Here is a 23993-nt window from a genome sequence, read left to right on the forward strand (position 1 = left end):
TAAATTCTTCAATATCTCACCATGAAAGAAGTAGTTATCCAAGGCTCTCTCGATGCATTCGAGGTTATCGAATCTCCTATTCCCACCCCGAGGGACAAGTATGTTGTCATTAAAGTCATTGTCTCCGGAACGAACCCAAAGGACTGGAAATACCCTTACTGGTATGATTTTCCTAAAGTTAACACCGGTACCTCTGGGAATTGGTAAAGCTAACTTCTACATAGGAGCGGGAAGCCTCTGAACAGCGGCGATGACATCGCTGGAATCGTTCACTCCGTCGGCAAGTATGTCTATGAGTTCAAGCCAGGCGACCGCGTGGCAGCGTACCACGAAGCCATAACAGCAAATGGCAGCTTTGCGGAATATGCCGTAGCCCCGGACTGGACAACCTTTCGTCTTCCGCATAATGTGTCCTTCGAAGAGGCTGCAACTATTCCTACTGCCGCTCACACCGCTATGCTGGCTTTATACGTTAACTTGAAACTTCCTTCTCCCTTTGACGAGAGGGGGTTTCCAGAAGGGAAGAAAGTGCCTTTCCTCATATACGGCGTCACGTCAGCCTGCGGCGCATTCGCTGCTCAACTCGCCCGACTCTCGGGTCTTGGTCCTATTATTGGAGTTGCTGGCAGAGCTGGCGGCTTCGCAAAGACCTTGGTTGACCACGTCCTTGATTACCGGAAGGGCGAGGATGCATTAGTCGCAGGTATCGAAGAGATCCTCGCAAAGGAAGGTCTAGGCAACAAAGTCCCTTTTGTTTTCGACGCAATTAGCGAGGGCGAGTCGTTCGAAGTAACTACTCGGGTTGTTGACCCTAATGGCGGCAGCATTGCCACCGTGCTACCTTTCCAATATTTCGCGAACGGTCGAGAAGATTTCAAGTTCCCGGATGGCGTGGATGTTTCCAACACCGTTTCTCTCAAGGTCTTCTCGACGCATAAGGATCTCGGGTTTATCTGGTCCAGATATTTCGGGCGTCTATTGGAAGCTGGAAAATTGAAGGGGCACCCGTATGAAGTTATTCCAGGCGGGTTAAATGGTGTTCTGATAGGCCTGAATAAGCTAAAAGATGGGCAGGCTAGCGGATTGAAATATGTCTATAGGATTGAGGAATCTGGAGATGTCACTACTGGGTTGCATAAGTTGGATCCTGCCCTGGTTTCCCACAAGAATTCTCGGAGGGTTGAAGAGTTCTTCAGGTTCAAGCTTCCTTATTAATACTTGGCAGTACTACGCGAGGGATACGGATATTTATAGTCACGCTAATACCTTAAGTATGTCACATTAACAATATATCGGCAGTTGGGACTGAAATCATTTTGTATTTTGCTAGTCCACGTAATAATGCGGCAATGCTACCTCGCACCAATGACCTGGAGTTCATGCCTATTTCCTCCGCCTCCTTTATCCTATCTTGGGCTCTCAAGTATGATGGCAGAAGTATGTAGCATTGGAAGTAGTGCGTCCCTTTATTCGCCCATGCTGCTGTCAAGGGCCTGGAGGGCGGTCAGACGTCCCTGAAATAGCTCTGCGAATTCTAACCAGAGCGTGATGATGTACTGAATTTTGGACCGGAGAGAATCCGTTATTTGGGCAGCTACCTCCAATAGGTCGACGGCTCTGACGTCCATATTCGCGAAGGCGTTGAGCGTGGATTGAAGAGCACGAGTCATGTTTGCAAGATCGGTGACTACTGCCATTGTATCGGCGGGTGTAGTGCAGCGGCAGAGGAAGGCTTGTATATTCTGGTAGATCATGTCCAATGTTAGTGTATTGGGTATTTTAGAGTAAGAGCAGGTTCTTAAACGATGGCAGTACTTACCTCGACTAAATTTTGGGTGGCTGTAACCCTGGCATTGGCATCCTCTAGGTCATTAGGGAGCATGTGGGTTGATACCCATTCCGGGAGAGGAACAAAGTGAGCCATGCTGAATTGGTAAAAACACTTGATGGGGGATAAGTGGTTTTGCAGGCGAAAGGTTGTAGAGGAAGTAAAGTGTTGAGAGCACACCAGGATCCGCGACGGAAATAAGCATGTGTATGTGTGCGTGTGTGTACTCGGGGTAGATAAATAAAAGTTGAATGACTGAGGCAAGAGACGGGACCCGTAATACTGAGGGGCAACGAGGTTAGTCTGCTACCTAGGCGACAACATGTTTGTTGATGTTGTCGGGGATGATCTTGGAACAACGCGGGGACTTGAACTACCTAGGTAGATACCAGGTTAGGTACATACTATAATCTCACACGATGTGTTATGTTTGCCATTTATTTTCTATGTTACGCGTTGCAACTTAACAGGCGTTGTTAATAATATATATCATCTACCCGTTGCGCCTTCCCTCACTGCCTGGTAAATTAGGTACCTATCACCGTGGACTTTGAAGTGATAGCGTCCGTCGTCTGTGATTCCATCTTCATGAATGAGGCACCTAAGGGTAGCCCGTCAGTCTACCGCCGAATCCGTGAATTACCAAAACACCAAAGACAAAGATCTCCCAGCTACCTGTATTAAAGGTCTGGTCTTATATTAGTCCATAACTCCTCTCACTCAACAAAGCCGATTCTTAGCTAAACAGATATTTCTAGAAATCCCTCCTCTAGCTTTCTATTTATTTACCTCTCTTCACACTCTTTAGTATTTCGCAAATCCACGTCATTAGTTATTCTAGTAATCTTTAATGGGTGGGTCAAAGAATTTGTAGAACTAGAAGTTACAAGAACAATTCAGATTGTAGAATTATGCTACTAAGATCCGGGGATTTAGTGGGTCCAACCCGGTACACCCGGTCCGGCTGGGTCTCCGCCCGGTGTGGGGCTCCTCCGGAATTGATCACGTCCTACAAAGGCTTTTCTGTTGTTGCAGTCTCGAGTTAGCTATTGATGCCTACCCGTCTCCTTGACTTGTACAGGAAACACGGTCCCTTGAATCCCAATTAGTTAATTATTTAAAAGCCAGTGTAAACTTCTATTCTAGGGGTTCAACAAAATTCTCGAATAAGGTATTAATCTTTCAAGGTCCTCGAAGCCGGCCACCATACCCCATAGTCCAGCCTTGGGGAAGCCGAATCATTGGGACGCGATGTTCGGTCAATCCTCCCTCTTCTACATCTAACAGCTGGGCACCGATAGTCGCCTCATACGACCATAAGTTACACGAAACGTTTGTCAATGCAAGCCATTCCACTTCCGTTCGCACCACAGGTGTAACCGGGCTGAGATGGGTCTTTTTGGAAATATATGGACCAGGGATCCGAGTCCCATTGCTGGCTTGGACCCAGGCGTACCTTTCTGTAAAAAGTTGCAAGCCCTCTCTGGTTGATATAAGATCTTGGCCACCTTCCTCTCTTGTCATACGGATAAAACATGCCTCCCTATGGAATTTTCTGGTTTCATTTACAATCAAGTTTTTGCATGGTAGGGTCTTGCTATTCCCCCTCCAAGATATCACGACGTACCCATGCCTCTAATGTTTTGTAATAATGCTTGTAAGATAGAGCATCAATAACCCATAGCTTTTGGAGCCTAGGCGCGTTTCCTGAAGACTTTAATATGGTCAAGTAATCCGTTAAAATGGTCACGGTGTGAACGCCGGGATAATCACATATTATAGAGCGGAAAACTGTAGAAATAATGAGATTAGTCTGCGCTACTTTGATCAAACACTGCTCCAGCTTTAACATTTGGATAGGCTGAAAGCTTTCATTGTCCGTTGACGGCTGGGCCGTAAAGCCATATCCAAAGGCTTCAGGGCACAGTTTTGGGAGGCTTAATCGTAGGAATTGTAGCTGAGGGAGCACTCGACGAATAGAAGGACATAAATGTACCTGATCATCGTCGGGATACGTCTCGTAGCTCGTACTCATGATATCAATTTCGAGGCATATGCAAGTAGGAGGCAGGTGATCAATAATCGGAGCAACCAGTCTCCTCGGCACCCATAAGTTGGCAGACGCACCATACGACGTAGTGAGCGAAAAAGATTTCAAGTTGGCCATTTTCGCGAGCCGCGAGGGAAGCTTCAGAAGGTCGTCATGTAGTTGGTCAAATTCATCAGTTTTATCGTCTGGCCTGTTTCTCACTAGGTTTATGTGTAGAGTAAATGTACTAATAACCACATCATTCGAGTCGGAAGGGTTCTTAGTCCATTTAGAGAAGGTCTCTGGGGTTAATGCGATGTGCTTGTATAATATAGGGGAAGCTAGACGTGACCATCGTTTGCAGCAAAGCGTACATTGAAGCAATGTTGCAGGTAGTAAATCGTCGAAGATGCATAATAAGAGCTCGTTCGAGAGAGCTGAGATGGTCATATATTGGTCCTTCAACTGCATTTTTAGCCATTGTAGAGATTCTCGAGTCCAGTGAGCCTGAGCAGCCGAGTAAGAGGAATGGAGACTACGATAGTTGGGGACTAAAGTCGGCATTATATATATGATAGCTCGGAGGCCGAAGCCTATTAGCCTACCTAAGTGTGGGTAAGATAGGATTCTGTGTTAACCAATAACCAATACCCAATGAAAGAATAAATCATCTGATACTGACTTATCTGAGGTCTCTTGTTTAAGTGGAGATTTCGGCTGCCGTTGGTATGTAGTAGAGCTGTATGTGATCAGAAGGCGCTACATTCATGCGGCCAAGGTAACAAGGGTTATGCTCTCTGGTACAGTATGGATTTTACGAGGTAAGGAACCATAACTAGCTGCTTTCCCCCATCCGCGCAAGCCACGGATGAGTCTGGCCTCTGATTAGCTAGCCAAAGCTGCTAACTGCAGGGCGATTATAAACATCTGATTGGTTGGAAAAATTGTGGTAGTACTAATAAAACGATTTGCTATATTGACGATGTCATAAAAGACCTATCTAAATCGTTCACAATTTCAAGGTCTAATTCGAAGCCCACTGGCTACCTACCTAGGTAGGTAGGTAGGGTTGAACAACAGTTGTCTTACTTGACCTAGGTACACCTGAGTTGTTATTAGATAATTGAATGTCATGCATAGTACAATATGTCATTATGACGATGCGACAGTCTACCCCCAATGGTCTAGAATTTGAAGCCTCTTCGTATTACTTATGCTGCCATACGGAGGACATAAAGCTCATAAACCATTCCAATATCACTCCTAGGCTTGATCGGCCATGTACTTGCTTTGATTCTAAGTGTCTACAATGATAATTTCCCCTTATGACCTCTTAGCCTGAGAATTCCAAGTTTTGCATCTAATACTTTTACTTTTAATGAAGAAACGGCAGTCATTAAGTCGATGAAGCTGGTTTATTCGAGGCAATGGGTACAGGCATAGGCATCATGTCATATGGCTCGGTCTCTTGGGTAGTCAGTCACTTTAAAGGATTAGAGAAGGTAGTCTTTCCACAACTCACTATCCATCTTCTCTCCAATAAGTCGACATGTTAATACTCATATTACTTCATACTGATCAATTTATGGTTCACCAGTTGACTGGATCTATTCTAGGTCAGTTACCACAGTCAAATCCCCACGTCCTGCCAAGAGCTGATCCTGTTTGAACGATGTACAATGATCTTGTATCCCCCTTTGTTCACCCGTCACGCACGCCTTGTGATACTCTCGGCATTTTGTCTCTTATAGACCCTTAGGAATATCAGACTTTTAACTATCGCATCTTTGCCCTGAAAATACCATGACCCCCGTACCACTATTACTTGCCGTTGTACTTGCTTCGTCAGCTACTTGCTCCGCATGATGTAGTTACTCGATACACACACAAATCCCTCCAATGACTGTACTAATTAGCGACACATGCTTTCCTTGCAAATCGTTCGACAGAAGATCGAGTCGATCAGACTTGTTGATGCTTGTTTTTAAGGGCAGCTAAGATATGTCTGAGACTAAAAAGGGGGAGCACACGGGTATGTGCTCACCGGGTCTTCGCAGGGAGCCTTAGGTGCTTCTTAGCGAGACATGGTGGCTAAATAACTACCATCAAGAGAAGATGCATTCCTCAATTTGGAATGGATCGGTACACCATTGCCAAGCCGGAGATTTCACTGACTTACACGCAAATTATCCTTACCAGCGGGTGTAGATCTACACGTACATCGTTATTTCATTCTAGCTTGTGATTGTCTACTTCGTTGTATTTCCTTGGCGCATCCCCCTGGCTGTTCCATATCAAGGATCCAAGTTAGAACCAAACCTCTGGGTCCTTCTTTACGCACATACGATTGACCTACGACTACGACGACGCTAGACATCGCGATGCCGTCCCTAGATGTGAGCGAGCTGAACATCGTCGTTTCTGTACTTGGTAAGTTCGCAAAGGTTCTAGTAGAATAATAATTCTGACTTATTTTAGGTGCTTTCACTGTGATATACGGCCTGGTAGCTGTTAAGTTAAAGGGTGTTTGGTACCTTGGGGAGGCATGTCAGTGCGCTTCTTAGAATGCACCATCTATTTATTTACCTACTGCTAACTATCCAAATATCCATCAGTGCCAGCAGTCCTCACCGGCACGATCTTAGGACCTATCGCAGCAAGGTTCTTAGACGCGAAACGATGGGGATCAGCTACCCCAGACCAACAAGATGCGATAACGCTTGGTGTGATGAGGGTTATGATTGGTATTCAACTGTGAGTTCGGTATAAGTACTTTCCCTATAAAGGTATTCGGCCTTTTCGAATGAACTCGCTTGTCTAACCGGGTTTCGATTCCGACTATTGTAGGGTCATTGCGGGATACCAGCTACCCGCCAGATATCTTCAACTTCACCGTAAAGCATTAATCGTCTGCCTTGTTCCTATCATGGCATTGATGTGGCTGGCAACCTCCGTTTGCGTACTCGCAACGATCCCGAAGATTTCGTTACTTGCAGCTCTTGTTATGGGGGCTTGTGTTACGTCTACAGATCCGATCCTCTCACAAGCCGTCGCCAAGGGCCCGTTCGCTGACAAGTACGTGGCCCGGCCTCTCCGAGAGATCATCTCAGCTGAAGCCGGTGCCAACGATGGTTTCGCTTCGCCTTTCCTCATGCTTGCTGTCAACCTCCTACGCCTTACGGAAAACAGGGAGGAAAAGCTTGTCGAGCGCGGTCGAGGCGTTGGCGAGGATACGCGTGATGTAGGCATTGCCTTGGGGAACTGGGTCATCGAAACTCTTATCTACATCGTATTACTAGCCGTCGTATACGGGGCTGTTACGGGGTACTGTGCTAGAATGGGAGTTAGATTCTCACTATCTCGAAGATGGATCGACTCGGAGAGCTATCTGCTTTTCCCGACGGCGTTGGGTGTAAGTACTTCTGACAGTTCTCCCTTTCATATTTAAGCGATACTGATGAAGTATAAAAGCTATTTATTGTTGGAACTTGCGGAGCTATCGGTACAAGTGACCTTCTTGCTTGCTTTGTCGCAGGTTGCGCATTAAACTGGGACGGACAGTTCCTTGCAGAGACAGAACGCCGCCATGACGAAGTTAACTCGTGCATTGACGTTATGCTCAACTTTGGCGGCTTCATGTATATCGGTATTGCTATACCTTGGCAGGAATTCCATCAACCCGCTACTACTGGCATTACCTATCCTCGTCTCTTTGGTTTAGGCGTCCTCGTTCTCCTATTTCGACGAATCCCTGCTTTACTTCTTACATATAAGACGATGCCGGCAGTAGTAAAAAACTGGAGGGAAGCGTTATTCATGGGATATTTTGGCCCGATAGGCGTCGGGGCGGTGTACTATCTTCAGCATACACGATTGCTGTTCCCAAAGGAAAAGGCAGCCAGTGCGAGGGAGCGGGAACTCCTTGACGCCATATGTCCGGGTTAGTTGTGTTTATTTAACACCCCCATACCCGTTAGCTAATCTATTCTCTAGTGGTATATTTCCTCGTCCTCTTCTCCATCGTAGTACACGGCCTTTCAATACCAATTCTTAGTGCCATCTACAAATACACCAACGTCCGACCGATTACCGAAGATGCTGTTGCAATTAGACGAAGGAGCATCTATATGGCGACTCCGGTGAATGCTTTTGCGGGGGATCATGATACGTTCATCGTTTATAACCGATTCTTCCGCCCTCTTGTAAACATGGCGACACTTCCAATTACGCGCTCTCGTAATCGTAGCGACAACGATAGTATCTCAACAGAAGCTGAAGAGGATAAAAGTCGTTCTCAGTTGGTTAGTATAAATAGAATGATTGCAAGACAGGAAAACTGAAGAGATGGGAAGTTTCGTATGTTTAGTTATAGAAGACATCCCCCTGGAGTGGGACTTGGTGGAGAGGTATGACAACCTCCATTGTACGAAATTATGAAGCTATTTTAGACGATCGTCTCAGCCTATTGTATATAGACTCAATATTTCATTACTGACTATGATAGATTTCTCGCTTGGAGATTAACTTAATTATGCCACTGTCAAAATATAGTTCATCCTAGCAGAATGTGTGCTGCCATTTGCTCGTTCCAATGGTTTATCTCAAACGTTGAAACCGTCATAGAAGGATTTAAATATTACTTGTAAGTAAACTATCTATATATCCCGAGCAGGACCATGGCTCCCTCGCCTTTTCCCTTTGCTCTCCTCAGCAGAGTACACACCAGCCACCATCCCAATTCTTACCTCAAGACAATATCAATAGCAGGCTCAACGAGTTCCATTGCCTCACCTTCCATTATTCCATCTACATAAGAGGATCCAATGAAAAGAAGTTCATTGGTTGACAATGACTGCCCTTCACTTGGTCTCAATACGAACGGCATTTTGCCACCAGGCAGGATCCAAACCTGGTCTCCAACTTCTGCATGATGAGGGCCAAAGCCCAACAAGCCCGTCTTAGTTATAATCATTTTCCTGTGGACAAGGTTTGCAAACATGCTATAGTATGTCTCGTTTCTGCTGCCGGTTCGAACGAATTCCTTTGCTAACGCTATATCTTCCGACGTGGCTGGACCTTCGGAGAATGAATCTGAATCGAGTTTGATATTAGCCAATAATCCTTTCCAGAAAGACTCTGGCCATGAATTTGTGTCGTAGATTGACTCATGCCGTGGTTGGTTTTGATAGAATTCTTCGGCAATTTGATACCAGTCCTGAATCATCCGAGCCACGCCGGCACGTGAAAGATTGGAAGTGTCAGGCTCTTCGCCGCGTGGCCTTGGCCCAGCCACTGCTATGGAATCAAGCATGCAACCTGTCAACTCTAGGGCGTTCAATGTCTGGTCATATCGGAATCGGGACCAATCAATCGTGGTTGCGCCGCAGGCATTATAGCAGTCGTAGGTACTCATTAAATACCAGCCATAGTCACCCCCATCTAAAGTGAATGCGAACTGAGGACCACTGACGGCCAAGTCGAAAGCCCAGCGCGGTAATTCTGGTGTACTCTGTGGAAGGTTACGTAAATATCGTAAGGCGATGGGATGTAAGCTTTGGTGATGTTCAATCAGGTCCGCGGTGAACATAGCATAGAGGGTAGCTGGGGATAGTCCATAATCGCATGCTCGAGCCCGGGGGAAAGTTCCGGGTGGGAAAAGCCCGATAAGCCCATAGACCTTGTCAAGGGGGTTCGATGCCCCGCGAAAACTCCAGCGGAACGCAGTGTCTAAAGGCCCTTGACGATTTTCCTTGGCGAAAACAAGGCCCCTTACTTGTGAGAAAATATTGTAGAGAGTATCATAATAGGCGTATATAACAGGGTCATAAGGAAGAGATATCCATCTTGAAGCTGCAGAAACGATTGTTTCCCATTGTATGGATAATTGACCCCACAAGACGCAGGCTTTAGGAGGAAGAACTGCTTCTTGTAGCGTCCACATTCGAGCCCACCACGGGTTGTATTTCAAGCCGATCGAATCCAACGCTCGCATCGGTCCTCGTAGAGCTTCCACTGAGTCAAAGTCGACAGAAACGCTCAGTTCCGAAGTTCCCTCCTGCTTTCGCTTGCCCTCGCTGACATAGTAAATGAAGTCTAGCCCAGTCTGAGCATCAGAGAGTGAAATATCTTGCCCAATCTCGCCCAACCAAATCAGGCATTGACTTGTCGTAGAGTATATGCGGCCCATAAGAGCGACTTGGTTAGCCTTCTCTTCCTCATCCTGTTGATTGATACACAGCTGATCTACCCAAACAGTCCGAATCTCGCCTACAAGACGAATGCGTTTCAAAACGGCCGCAAGGTTTGTTGTAATTGGGACATCATTTCCATCGACACTAATATTTATGACATCCTGTACGGTTCCCCATACATATGATAGTGTCTCAAAATCAATATCCGTAGGAAAAGGAACAACTCGAGATCGGCATTGTATCGGGGCGTCGCTATTATTCAAACCTGAAGAAGGCAACAGGTCTAAGATCCGTATCTCGGTTTTGGATAGCATGATTGCCGAAGCATACGGGGGAGGATAATTGGTGGGGTCGTATTTGAGTAGGGGTCTAGAGACTAGAGTATGTCCTTGGAGGGAAATATAAGAGATGCTCTTCGATACACGCCTTAAGTATAACCATACGATATAGGTTCAGCAGCCCTCGTCGCCTGCACGACACCGCTCGAGTAAAACCTAAACCGGACTAGGGCAGTTATAACTTTCGGCGCTTATAAGGCACAGCTTATTAGGTTGGGTTGCAACCAAATCCAGAACGGGGAAGACATGATAGGTACCTACTTATTTACTAGGTATATTATTAAATAGGGGTTTTCGATAAGTATTAACGTCCTACTATATGGAGAAGGGGCTCCAAGGCATTTCAAACAGCTACAAGGAGAATTTTTACGCCAATATAAAGATTATAAATTATACTATGTATATCGGCCTAAACTGGGACATATTCTTGACTGACAGCCCAGCTGACTTCGGCAACGAGATTTTGCTTGACCCCTGACAATAAAACTTTCGACGATCATTCTATCAGAACAGACTTGCGTAAGCTTCGCCACCAACCAGAACCCCATATTCGATTAACTCACGTAGAAATATGATCAGTCATTTAAGGTGCACTATAACAGTGTTGATTAAAGAACTAAGTCCGAGCTCTGCTATTTATAGTTTAAAGATCGCCTTATATAGTAGCTCAGCTGATTACCTAATGTAATACAATGAGCTACCAGCGTCTCAATCTTTCTCGTCTTGGTGTGGTAGTATCCCTTTCATGCGAGTTCCCAGTCTGTTCGCGTTTTTCGAAGTGGTCAAAAAGTTCGTTCCTAAACCAAAACGTCCTGTTGCAGGTCAAACAGGTAAATTTAGGCTGTAGAGAGTTAGAACTGTCATAGGGGTTCCCTGCTCCCCTCTCTCTTTCGGGCTTCATACCCGCCATCAAGTCTGGCATAGACTTATGCGTCTGGGAGTTGGTCTCGTGTTGAGAGCGCAGCTGGTCCTCGAGTCTTGCAACACGTTCTTTATACATATTTTCAAAGGATACCTTGAGCTCTTGTCGATCTCGGTCGAGGGGGGTCTCCTTACCTAGGTAAGAATATACACAACTCAAGATCAATACACCCATAGGCACGAGTTAATTATAATAAGAAATGCCTTCGTTAGGTAGCATTGACTCCGCATCTTAGTATGCTATAACGTGACTATGATAGCCACGATACCAATATGAGCCATTCCAATCTCTACACCTAACAACCATTTCGTCTACCACTTAGCAAGGTCGGCTGTATGGACTAGTGTCAGTCTCCGTAAAAGATGCTCATCCTTACACTCAGCTTGAATTGTCTTACGAGACTGATGTCGGCGTAAACCCATCTATGTGGGATTCTGGGCCGTATAGCATCGACTACGATCGAAGTTCTTATAGAAAAAGGTTTCGTTCGAGATCTCTAATTTTCTACTCAAAACTCTTCAAAAGTTAGGTGGGTAGAAAGGCAATCGGAAAGGAGACCGAATATTAGGCCAGTATTAAGCCCCTTGATAAGTTCCTTTGTATACTGAAGGATCCTTTTAGTTGAACGCTCAGTTAAGTTACTAGGTATGTTCCTAGCCCGAAGTTATAATTGTTAGGTAAGTAAAGCCAGGCCTATAATTACTTCTATCGACTCCTGGAAACCTTTGATAACATTGTAGACAACATTTACCGTCTAGGTTTCCTTAACTCGATGTCCCTTCGGAAGATCCAAGAAGACCCATCAACCGATATATTCTTGTAACCTAACACACTCTCAACAAAAGGTAGCACAATCATAGGGGATACGAGAAAATGTGGATTACGGTTCTGGACAGACATTGTTAGACGGTCATACGTAAGACCGAACCCGAAGGACGACTGATGTAACTCGACCTCGACCGCGGGAGGCTGTACAAATTCGCTGTCCGTTAGACATTGCATATATGTTGTCACTCTTTTGGGAGGAAGCACTTACATGTCGTGTATCCTGATGATTGACCTTGCACCATTTCTTCAGATACTCTGCAAGAAGCTCTAATGTCGGGCTATGACTGCACTGAACTTCGACTGTAGTCTTACCTCCGCCATAAACAGTTAGATGATACGGTGGCTTGAGAAGTAGGTCGTCCGGACATGGTAGAAGGCTGATATTTGGTAGTATGTCAAATGATTTATGCTCGTCTGCTATGGCCGGGCGTTCTCTTGTAGCTTCTGTAGAAATGTCCGCCCAGTCATCAAAGGAAGGCTGTGGGTCATCAAAACAATCAACGAGTTGAATTTTGAATGAGGACTGCATCTGAATCGCCGACGGCATTGTGCCCTTAGGGAGGTTGACTTGGAAGCCTACGCTTTTTGTAGACCAAAGAACCGTTGGCTCCTCTTTCTTAGAGACCTAATCTCAAGTTCTTAGCACCAATCTCTTTAGTCAACCTTTGAAAGTTTCTCACGCCTATTAGAAGTTTCAAGCAGCCATTTGCATTCTCGAGAAGTGTATTAGTCCATTCCGGGTTCAGATCGGCATCCAATATCTCCCGCAGTCCGTCGAGGAATGCCTGGACACCAGCCGCGATCGAAGGAACAAATGTAGACTTATCCGGATAGTCAGCACTTAAATGAGAAAAGACAATATCCCAGTTAATCTCAAGTATTACGTCGATCCCAAGAGTCTCCTTTAAGGCAGACCGCGTCGCTTGGAGGGGGGCATCGACGTTGTCCCAGTGATCACGAATGCCAACCCGAACTTTCAGGGGTCTACGAACGGTTTAATAACTTGGAAGTTTCTGTCGCAGGTGAGGTATTAAACAACTTACAGCTTTGATGATGCCATGTTGACAATAGATTTTTTTAATATATACCTAGGTAACGAATAAATCTACATCGACCTCCTATTCTAGGACTCTCATAAGAATGAATCAACAGGAACAAGAATTGATGGCGCTCCTATCTATATAGGGGTTAGTCAACGCCATCTTACCACTTCCAACCGTCCGTTTGAAGCCTAGGTACGTAGGACAGCTCAGGCTTACTGCAAGGCGTTTCGTAGGCCGCAGCTTCTACTATGGTTACAGGCCAAAGTTTAACGAGTGGGTCAGGTACCTGTGGCTGTGTCCGGGACAAGCAGGTACATCAAAAAACTTATATCAAATATTACCATTTTTCAACCAAATCAATAGATTTTTTAATAAAAAAACATATCAAAATAATCCTTAAATAGCCTAAAATCTTAATATTTTATCGCATTAAATTTATCAAGCCAAATGCAAATTTTATACAATTATGTTCATATAAGGTCGCGCTATACTGTAATAGGTGCAGCACGGGCCGCAATACCTGGCCCACTCGTTAAACATACCCATATAACCATAGTAGTTACAGAGATGATCCCTGCTTTTTGTTTGTCTCCGGGGCTATCAGCCAATCATATCCGCAATCGTTTTCCTAATATGGTGTAGATTTGCAGGACATATCTGGGTACGTGCACAGCCCATCTCACTTTCATCGAGATACCCCCACCTTTGAAGATATTGTTAAGCCAAGCTGAACGTCGGTAGATCTTTATCAGGTTCTAACAACTCCAACGCGTTTGTCTCGAACACAATGCGCGTTTACTACACTCTTAAGGAATTGTCTATCTAGGTACTCACATATCCTAACAGATTTGAAGTTTCGAATATAGTGACATTTCTTGTTTTTATTCTTGATCAGAAATGTAGGTAACCAATGCGAAACTTCTCTTGGTCTTTGACATATATCCACTATTAACAGGACTGACCGGTAAATAGTTGCGGCTGAATAACAGCGAACTGTATGAGTCAATAGCGTACTTAGCGAAGCAACTAAAGATGTAGACCGCTCGGTTTCATTTCCGTATCGGAGGCAATCTGTTTGCTCTGATGCCTCAGGGCTGAATCTATACTTGACGAGCGCTGTATTGCCGAGGCATGTAAGTGTGTGACGCGAAAGCTGTCGATACTAGCGTAGCCGTTGCAAGCGTTAGTCCAAGGCAACCCCTTTAATCGAGCAGTAAATTAGTGGAAAATGAACCAGCAATACGCCACGACAACGGGGAAGGGTAGATGGTAATAATCAATACTAGTTAAGACCTAACCACCCAGTTGATTTTATGATCTCGTAAAAACTATATCACGCAATCCATCACTCCATATTCTCTCATAATACTCTGAAACTCTCCCAAATACCAATTATCATATTCGACATGTCTAGGCTACCATCTGTTGAGAAGCTTCCTCTTGCCCTGCGCAAGAACAGTGAGTCGGCATACCATCACCCCCCTTCGTCAAAGCTGACTTAGTTTAGTTCGCGATGAATGGGACAATAAGAAGTTTGATCTTGAGCAGAAGCTCTCAGATACTCTGACAACCTCTTGGACTGTTGACGTGAACCCTAACCAATTATATGCCTACGCCGAAGAGGGGTATGCGAAGGAGTCCATTGGCAGTTGCATCGCAGAGTAAGTGTTAGGAGGTATTGTATCTAATACTATGCTTACTCTTATTTAGATATATCAACGGGGCGATATATAGGCTCAAAGAATTTAAAGATAATGCGGGGGAAGATGGCTTAAAAGAGCTGAACACCATTTGCTACGCTCACGTTATAACCATTGACTTAGATGAGCTGCTACGTGAGGGCTTCCACGAGGCTGTTGAGAAAGGCGAGATCGCATTCCGGATTGTAGACACGCTCAAATACGACTCATATTGCGAGTGCGAGATCGAAGACGGCATTTTATATCTCCAAGTAAATACCTTCTTTTCTCATGGATCTTCTTGACTTCGGCCGGAACGCTGTCTAGAGAGCTATATATGTAGATCTATGCTAACTTACCGACAGTGTACCGCTAAAATTTGGGGGGCGAATATTAACAATGCTGCCCAAGGACTCGTTGACAGATTATAAGCTTCCTTCGTGTATCTCATAATGCTACCCCACAAGAATGGTTAAACCCTGAACGGTAAATAAACTCGATTCATAGGTAGGTATATATATCTTAGATATAGGGGGAGGCACAGCAATGGAGATATTATACAAATCAGGTAATATCCCGCGAGCTGCTAGAGCCTCGTACGGCATCTTCCAGTACATAAGCTATTCAATTTAGGCCTGTATCCTTTTTTTTTTAGGACGGCAAGGCTAAGCGATTTTTACCAGCAACTACGCGTGATAGAATGGAATTGTTTAATATTTTGGTAGATAAAGCCCAAATTTAAAGACAGCAACTACCCGTTGCATGCGATGCTTCTAATCATTGGCCAAATCTGCTTAAATAGTTTGACGGAGCATGTGTGCAGCTACTACCCCTTAATGATACAAGCGACCTCGACAAAGTCAATACTATCATCGAGGCCCTCCAGCGTGACTATTAGCTAATAAGAGCATGTCCTCTCCATATGCTAAACATATTCTGTGGGGAGTTAGACAGGCTCAATGAAGTGTACTGTCAACCGCCATCGCAGCTTCCAGAACTGTGAAAAGAATATGGATATTTTCTGCAAAGCCCGTGAGGATAACTACAACGATCCTGAACTCTCTGGGTTCAAATCGGTTCATGCCTTTATAAGCCCGGGCCGTTTCGTAAAACGTCGCATGAAACATGCGCAACCCATCGCAAGTCGTACAAGACTTAACTTAAATATTGTGAAACCGAGGGTCAAGTTTAGTAAATAAACTACATCAAGATGGAATAGAGAGTAAAAGCCAACTCCTAGGGATGTATGTAGTACATCATACATCTATAATCATCTCTTCTTACGTGAGCAAGCGCTAAAGTAAAAAAAAAGGGGCTAGATAGGGGTAAGTTCGGACGTGGCGGTTTGATTGAAACCACACCATCTTTAAATAACTAAGCAGCTTCTCTTTGGTAATAAATCAGACTATAATACTATTGCAGAGAAAGGAAACGAATTAGCATAGAATGACCATCCGATTATCTGAGTTTCCCATTTAAATAACAATTTTCTAGTTCAATTCATGATTGGTCATTGGCCGGTCTTTCGGATCTCATGATTCTTGCATATATCACTGGACTAAATCCACTCAGTTACTTACCAGTCCTCGTGAATGAAGTTGGAATGTCATATGGCAGGTGCTAGAACCATTGTAGATGGGCCCTAACTACAAAAAGGCTGTTAACTTCAAGACGCGTGCTGCAGACGTAAGTAAGCAAATCACTAGGTCTAGGTATTTAGCACCTTAGGTACCCAAACATACCGTAGCAATCCAACCAGATGGCCTCACAAAATCACTCTAAATGAATGTTTGCCTTCTATCCATTTTCTATCCGTCTATTAACTGGACCGATTAAATCCAATCTAGTGAATCAGTGGCAGTATTTTTCACCGCAAATCACGCGTCGTTACTTATGATTATCGCGACCCAAGCAAACTCTAAAGCAGAAACGTGTCGCGGGATAAGACTTACCTAAACGGATAATCCTACCATCTATTCTACTCTTTTGAACCCATATTCTACCACTTCTTTGTCGCCTTTCATAGTAGCCAAGATGGCTTCTGCCGACGTGGCTTCCTTCATAGGAGAGTTAACTGACATGGGCATTTCATTCATAACACCGACAGACCGTGATTGGCCTATATATTCATCAACCTATAACCTGCGCCTCCCAGTCACCCCTGCTGTTGTTGTTCTTCCATTCATAGTCAAACATATCAGCAATGCCATTACTTTGGCAGGCAAACATGGATTCAAAGTGCAAGCCCGATCTGGCGGGCACTCATATGCCTCCTACAGCAATGGAGGCGTGGATGGTTCTGTGGTAATAGACCTCGGAGAAGTTCAATTCCGAAGCACCTCGGCTTCAGGCGACCTCTACTGTGTTATAGTTGGTAGCGGTATGCGATTGGGCGAGTTGGCTCAAACCATTGACCAACGTACGGGCTGGAAACGCGCTCTTCCTCATGGCACTTGCGCAAGCGTTGGGGTCGGCGGGCATTTCACACACGGGGGATATGGATTCTTCTCCCGTGCTTGGGGTCTTGCCATGGATCGCATCGCAAAGATTAAGGTGGTATTAGCAAACGGCCAACTGGTCCTTGCTGATGAAAACCAGAATCAAGATCTATTCTATGTAAGTCCTGATGTTCTTGTTGCATTCCCCCCTTTAACTGGTCAGCTTTAACTAACCATGTAACTTCGAAATAAGGCGATGCGAGGCGCAGCTGACTCCTTTGGCATCGCTGTAGCATTTTATCTTAATACAGAGCCTGCACCCGAATCCGTCATACATTGGGACTTTAAGGTTAGCGATGCAACAAAAAGCATCGAGAGTGCCGTCAGAGCCTTTCAGCATATCCAAACATTTGTTCACGATAACTCTGTCGTCGACCGCCAGTTGGGGCTCAATGTGACTCTATCATCGGACTATTTCGCAGTAGGGGGTACCTACTTAGGATCTCGCAATGATTTCGTACGAAAGGTCATACCAGCATTGCTAGAAGGCATTCCCGAGTTCCCAACTATTGAAGTCAAGCAGGTAGATTGGGCAACGTCTCTCAAGCTACTCAACCAAGGCCGAGAACTAGACTCTCCGACGGATTTCTTAGAGCATGCCAATTTCTTCGCTAAGAGTGTTACCATACCCGAGCCGGGTTTTACTACCGAATCGCTGACGGACTTCTTCACATACCTCCTCGACCAAGGCGCACGCGCGCCTATCTCGTACTTCATCTTAGTAGACTTGTACGGTGGCGCCGACAGCCAGATCAACGCCAAAGATCAGAGCTTCTCCGCCTTTGCACACCGTGATGCTCTGTGGGTCACCCAACTATACGGCTATGTTGACAACGAGCAAGTATTCCCACCGGAAGGTCTCGACTTCATCAACGGACTAGCAAGCGCTATGACAGCGCGCCTCCCAAGTTACGGCGCGTACTCTAATTATACCGATCCGAGTCTGCCAAGAGAAGAAGCAAATGATCTATACTATGGTAAAGAACTTCACAAGAAGCTAAAGCAGTTGAAAAGGGTTCTAGATCCGAACAACGTTTTTGCGAATCCCCAATCGATTGAGGGATAGGGGGTGGAAGCACATGTCCAATTGAGGCGCTGTCCCTTTTTTTCTTCTCTTTAGCAGGCTGATGTACAATTGAGTTTTCGCGTTATGCATGGCGTTGGGGATTATGAAAGAAATCTGAAAAACAGATGGATACGGTACTTGAGAGAGCTAATTTGTTCCGTGACGTATGGCTTCGAAATTAGTCTTACTGGCAATTATTTCGTCATGGTGCTAGTTAGGGGTCTTAGCCATACATATCTAATAATAGAACCGCTCTGTTTTATGAAAATACTTTCACATGTGATAACTACTTGATGAATTTTGTGCTTCAGTAAATTTGAACAATGTTTGAAGAAATGGCTTCTTCCTGGAGGTCAGGTGCTGACAACGCCCAATGTATTCACATGCCTTACAAGAGCACTATCGATAAGCGATAAGGATGTTTCAGCATGTGTCACAGCAGTGTCGTCAGCTCTCGCTTTATTGCATATAGCCAGCTTACAGGTTACAACATCAAACTCCAAGTAGAGTTGATCGCTCTTCAGCCTGTTCATCCTACAATACCTCAAATAACGATGACATGGAGTCCCAAAATCGCTCCCCCCGAGTTATGCGACCACTACAAAGGTTTGGTTCCTATATCTTAAGAGGGTTAGTTGCAGCTTCATACCCTCTTCAAGGCATCTACTACTTCTTACGTCATCCGGCATACTATCCTCTATTTCTCAGTCGACTACTTCCTCTCTCAATCATCTCGTTCCTAGTCTATACGATCCTCTTCACGTTTGCATTTCTGCCTCAGTATGCATTCTTAGCCATTTTCCACGGTTGGAGCGCATGGATCAACGCTGTGGTGTTGGTGCTAGGCGAGGGTCTAGTCATTATCCAGGGATTGTTCGAGGGTTTCTTCGTCGACGAATGTCGCGTAGATGTGTTTGATGTATGTTGATCTACTCCGCAGAGATTCCCATGAATATTCATTGTCAACTTGGCAGCATTAAAATGCTAACATTTGTCAGGCAACCCTTCTCGACAAAGATCTCGAGAGCCTCGTTGCGCCGCATCGACTACTATTCCCAGATGCACCCAACTCCGTCAAGAAATTGGGCAAACCAACAAGCTCTGCCGTATACCAGCCGTGGAGTCTGATCCAGATCGTCGAGCTAATCGTCTTCCTGCCGCTCAATCTAATCCCAAAGGTCGGTACCCTGGCCTTCATCATAATCACAGGCGCCCGGTTAGGAACATTCGCGCATTACAGGTGGTTTGAACTAAGGGGCTTGACGAAGAAGGAGCGAAAGCAGGAGATTAGGAGTAGAATGTGGGAGTACACATGGTTCGGTACCATAGCGATGATACTCCAGCTCATACCCATTCTATCTTTCTTCTTCCTCCTTACTTCGGCGGCGGGCGCTGCGATCTGGACAGCGAAGCTCGAACAGCAGGCAAGAGGACTACCTACCCCTGTCCCTACTACTGCCCCTACTTCTTCTGCTGCTACACCGCTGAGAGATCCACAGGAGTATGATCCTGATGAGCCTCCTCCACCCTATGTGGATAACCCTGTATGATTATGTGCGACTTGCGTACGTTGACTAATGATAAATTTATGAGGAATTATTCACTTAACCTTACTCTTTTTGAGTTGGTATTGCGGTTAGATGTAATAGGCATTGAGTATAGCACATACTGACGATCTCACTAAAGCTCAATCCCAACTAAGATTGCTGTGTCTATGGAACTATTCAACAGAGCATCTAAGGGATACGCCCCTTTTCAGGTGGAATAAGGGGCTTTTCTACAGTTTTCATTGACATGACAGGTATGTGAGGTATCTCTAAATTCTGTCTATTGAGTTCACTAGCTACCACATCCTCCATGAAAATAATTCAGATTCAGAATATCTCATTCCAACCAGTTTAACTTAGGTACCTTAAGTACGTTTGTAGCCAACATTATAGGTACCTCCTAATTCTATATATCTGCATTGGAGATAAGAGATGGCATAGTTGAACTCATCAGTCCAACTGCACTAACAGTACCTAATGTACCCAGGTAGGTGCCTCCCGGTGTCCAGCATTCAACTCAACAGTTTCACCATCGAAGATTCCATTTCACCAAGTCTCCATCTCTCCATACAGACTAGCAACTTCCTGGAAAATATAACACCAAATATACTATACCTACGCACCTCCCTATTCATTCCACACTATGTGTGGTCATACCAATTGCTAAAGTTTTTTCAAACTTAGAGCCTTGGGAAAGGACCTACATACCGACTGCCTAAGCATGTCCACATAGTATGGTGTTGCGTCATCCTTCCTAATCGAAGAAGCTATGCCTCGAAAGTTCCGATATCTTGGAAATCACGATTGACGCCATCACGTCATATCCGTATCACACAAGCAGAAACTTTAGGTGAAGATGCAGGCACCTTCTCATTGCCTATACTACTTACATCTTCCCATCAATCCGTTGTCTACACGATTCAGATATATACATGCAGTTAGATTGGGCATCCTGATTGAATATATAGGTACCTAATATACCTGTATATGTGACAAGTTAGAGCGCTCAGAGACACTTGTAACCAAGAAGTGTTAAAGTAGACACCGATCACCTCTGGAAGTTCCTGCTATATTTACTTACACCCAGATCGAAGTATTGTCTCGTAAAGTACTACATGTCCTTAACAGTTGAGTATATGTGAGGGCAAGCGCAGTACCTACCTATAGAAGCAAGCTCAACAGACATATATTAGGATGGAACATGCCGAACATACTTCCCACTTGCCATCGAGACTTCCAAGTTGACATACTATGACACACAATTTGATGCTAAGCCATCAGCTCTTTCCTTCCCACTCCTGGCTGGGAGGGAGACTTCCATATTAGTCGGGAAGGCACAATAGAAGCAGTGTTTCAACCCAACAATTTACTCACCCAGGTTTCTATTCTATTCTCTCATCCCTTAGTCTCCCACTCTTTCGTCTCTTCAACTCGTCTCTATCTCTCATCCTCATTGTGTCTCTACCATCAATCGTTTCATTCACCACCACTTTACCAACCTAACCAGCATAAACTGAACTGTAGATCACGTTAAGATGCGAAGAAACGCCCTTCTTGGGGTCCTGGGGGCCTCTGGGCTCGCGGGATTAGCCGCGGCTCAAGAGTACGGAAACGGGAACGGGTGAGTGATTGATTGATTGACCAGCTTCATGATATGTCTATCTGCCTGTCGGTGATGCTAACAAGTCTCGGAAGACCTTCTTCGACCGCTGGAGGCGGAAGTGGAAGCGGAAATGGAAACGGTGGTGGAAATGGAGGTGGGAATGGCGCTGGAACCTGTCCTGCTCATACCATCTTCGTTACTGTTACTCCGGCCAATCTTCCCACTGTTGTCTCTACTGTCATCTCTACTGTTATTTCTACTGTCACTCCTGGCCAAGGTGGCCCTGGTGGCTTTGGCTCGAATTCTGGCACCAATGTCTTTCAATCTACTTCACCTGTGGCTTGGTCTCCGTCCAGAACGATCACTATCCCTTGTTCTACTGAATTGTCTGGCACTGTTCCCTGGTCTACTGATTTCCTCACCATCACTCTACCTCCTGCTCCTAGCAACACGGTTCCCGGCGTTCCCATCACTTACACGATTGTCAGCCCTGGTGGTGGTGCTGGTGGACAAGGTGGACAAGGTGGGCAATCGACAGGAGGCAACCCTGGAGTCTCAACTATTCCTCCAGGCCCATTTGGTATCTCTTCTTCCCCCGGCCAGTATCCTGCCACTTACACTGAGACTCTCTCTGGAGGCGCTGGTAATACTCCTTTTGCTACGATCACAATCACAGCTCCTGGAGGCTCACCAAGTGGTGCTGGCCAGGGAGGACCAAATGGCCCAGAAAGTTCTGAGACAATCGTTGTTGTCTTCCCTTCACAGACTGCCGGAAGTCCCGGTGGTTCTGGTTCTGGTTCTGGCTCCGGCTCTGGCCCCGGTTCAGGTTCCGGTTCCGGTTCAGGCTCGGGTTCTGGTTCTGGTTCCGGAAGTGGTCCAAATGGTCAAGGCATCTCACCAACAGCTGCTACTACTACCCCTTGCGAATCTACTGGCAATGCCGGAGGTTCAGGATCCGAAACTGGCCCAGGCGGTCAGGGCGTCCCCTCTGAGACCACCATTTGGGCTGCGCCTTCTGAGACTGGTAGTGGTCCCGGCGGCGCAGGTGGCCAGGGCATTCCACCGAGCATCACTTTGACTGCACCGGGCGGGTCACCTAGCAACTCTGCCGGCGGATCAGGCCCTGGAAGTCCTGGGGGCTTTGGTAGCCAAAGCACCCTCGAAACGATTACCTTAACCCTACCTGGAGTCTCTGGTGGCCCAAGCTTTGTCGATACACTCACTATTACTGCACCTGGAGCATCGCCAACTGGCCCTGCAGGTGGCTCCGGAGGCTCTGGAGGCCCTGGCGGTCCAGGTGGGCAAGGCACTCCACAAACCATTACAGTGACAGTCCCGAGCGTATCGCTTGGTAGTTCTGGAACTTCGCCATACCCAGAAGGAAGTGGATCCGGCTCTTCCAACCCGAATGTCGTTACAGTTACCGGCACTGGCAATGCTCCCGGTGGTGGCGCTGGAGGACCAGGTGGGCAAGGCCTCCCTTCAACAATACTTCCAACAATCACCATCACTGCCCCCGGAGGATCTCCTAGCAATCCTTCTGGCGGATCTGGAGGTTCGGGAGGCGGCAGCAATGTTCATACCATCACTCTAACAGCTCCCGGGGAGTCGTCGGGTACAGGAGAAGGTTCCGCTCCGTTTGTCATCACTGTCACTGGTACTGGAATTACTCCAGGTGCTCCAGAAACCATTACTTTTACAGTTCCCAGCGGGCCGTCAGGTAACCCTGCAGGTGGATCCGGAGGTCCCGGTGGCCAGAGTATTCCTTACACTATTACCGTGACAGCACCAGGACAGTTACCAAGCAACACTGGTGAGGGATCCGGAGGCTCAGGAGGTGAGAACCACCCAGTCCCCCCCGCAGGACATCATACTAATAGCGCCAGGTGAATCCCCAAGCGGCTCTGCAAGCGGGCCTGGAGGTCCAGGTGGCCAAGGTGTTCCCCAAACCATCACTGTGACAGCGCCAGGTGCATCAGCAGGTAATCCTGGAGGGTCGCCCGGAGGTTCCAATGGCCAGGGTACAACACCATGCACCACGGGTGAGTCCGGTTCAGTTTCGTACCCGTATGTTACCACTATCACCGGCACCAACAACGGCCCTGGCGGAAGCAATGGAGGTGCTGGCTCTTCACCAACAGCAATCACCGTCACTGTTCCCGCAAATCCATCCGGAGGTCCTGGTGGCAATGGAGGAGGGAATTCACAACTGCCTACCATCACTGTGACAGCGCCTGGAATTCCATCAGAGGGAGCTGGTAGTGGCTCATCGCCGCAGTCCTCTGCAGCTGGCCCTGGAAATCCTTCCGGGGGTTCTGGCGGCAGCAATGGAGGTAATGGAGCCAGTGGCTCTCTGCCTACAATTACCGTGACCGCCCCATCAGCAGGGCCGAATGGTGGTGCGGGGGGCCAAGGCCTTTC

General features: G+C 46.2%; 8 protein-coding genes across 8 annotated transcripts; 5 read left to right on the forward strand and 3 right to left on the reverse strand.

Annotated features, from left to right (window-relative positions):
* Positions 1-21: 21 nt before the first annotated feature.
* On the forward strand, positions 22-1215 carry F4817DRAFT_367149 (GroES-like protein; the record flags this gene model as incomplete). The annotated part of the gene is made up of 2 exons (XM_049307081.1): positions 22-161; positions 225-1215. 2 exons carry the CDS (start codon positions 22-24, stop codon positions 1213-1215), a joined length of 1131 nt encoding a protein of 376 aa, XP_049156707.1.
* Positions 1216-2972: 1757 nt separating this feature from the next.
* Positions 2973-4396, reverse strand: F4817DRAFT_345185 (uncharacterized protein). The gene has a single exon (XM_049304231.1). The coding sequence runs from the start codon at positions 4326-4328 to the stop codon at positions 3426-3428; it is 903 nt and encodes a 300-aa protein (XP_049156708.1). The 5' UTR covers positions 4329-4396; the 3' UTR covers positions 2973-3425.
* Positions 4397-5704: 1308 nt separating this feature from the next.
* Positions 5705-8393, forward strand: F4817DRAFT_196503 (Cation/H+ exchanger). The gene is made up of 6 exons (XM_049298520.1): positions 5705-6287; positions 6336-6404; positions 6473-6611; positions 6705-7269; positions 7329-7797; positions 7851-8393. The coding sequence occupies exons 1-6, from the start codon at positions 6239-6241 to the stop codon at positions 8195-8197; spliced, it is 1638 nt and encodes a 545-aa protein (XP_049156709.1). The 5' UTR covers positions 5705-6238; the 3' UTR covers positions 8198-8393.
* A 72-nt stretch (positions 8394-8465) lies between these two features.
* F4817DRAFT_196513 (heterokaryon incompatibility protein-domain-containing protein) lies at positions 8466-10672 on the reverse strand. The gene has a single exon (XM_049298521.1). The coding sequence runs from the start codon at positions 10360-10362 to the stop codon at positions 8599-8601; it is 1764 nt and encodes a 587-aa protein (XP_049156710.1). The 5' UTR covers positions 10363-10672; the 3' UTR covers positions 8466-8598.
* Positions 10673-11783: 1111 nt separating this feature from the next.
* On the reverse strand, positions 11784-13361 carry F4817DRAFT_196539 (uncharacterized protein). The gene is made up of 4 exons (XM_049298522.1): positions 13180-13361; positions 12817-13120; positions 12345-12761; positions 11784-12277 (listed from the first exon to the last, which is right to left on the reverse strand). The coding sequence occupies exons 1-4, from the start codon at positions 13194-13196 to the stop codon at positions 12056-12058; spliced, it is 960 nt and encodes a 319-aa protein (XP_049156711.1). The 5' UTR covers positions 13197-13361; the 3' UTR covers positions 11784-12055.
* Positions 13362-13941: 580 nt separating this feature from the next.
* On the forward strand, positions 13942-15187 carry F4817DRAFT_345192 (uncharacterized protein). The gene is made up of 4 exons (XM_049304232.1): positions 13942-14078; positions 14152-14637; positions 14687-14840; positions 14890-15187. Exons 2-4 carry the CDS (start codon positions 14586-14588, stop codon positions 15161-15163), a joined length of 480 nt encoding a protein of 159 aa, XP_049156712.1. The 5' UTR covers positions 13942-14078; positions 14152-14585; the 3' UTR covers positions 15164-15187.
* Positions 15188-16781: 1594 nt separating this feature from the next.
* On the forward strand, positions 16782-18762 carry F4817DRAFT_345197 (putative glucooligosaccharide oxidase). The gene is made up of 2 exons (XM_049304233.1): positions 16782-17474; positions 17550-18762. Exons 1-2 carry the CDS (start codon positions 16893-16895, stop codon positions 18420-18422), a joined length of 1455 nt encoding a protein of 484 aa, XP_049156713.1. The 5' UTR covers positions 16782-16892; the 3' UTR covers positions 18423-18762.
* Positions 18763-18981: 219 nt separating this feature from the next.
* On the forward strand, positions 18982-19972 carry F4817DRAFT_360385 (uncharacterized protein; the record flags this gene model as incomplete). Its single annotated transcript, XM_049306273.1, has 2 exons — positions 18982-19341; positions 19421-19972. 2 exons carry the CDS (start codon positions 18982-18984, stop codon positions 19970-19972), a joined length of 912 nt encoding a protein of 303 aa, XP_049156714.1.
* Positions 19973-23993: the final 4021 nt, after the last annotated feature.

The sequence above is a fragment of the Daldinia loculata genome, assembly GCF_022478755.1.
Source record: "Daldinia loculata strain CBS 113971 unplaced genomic scaffold F4817scaffold_44, whole genome shotgun sequence".
In the NCBI taxonomy this organism is placed as follows: domain Eukaryota; kingdom Fungi; phylum Ascomycota; class Sordariomycetes; order Xylariales; family Hypoxylaceae; genus Daldinia; species Daldinia loculata.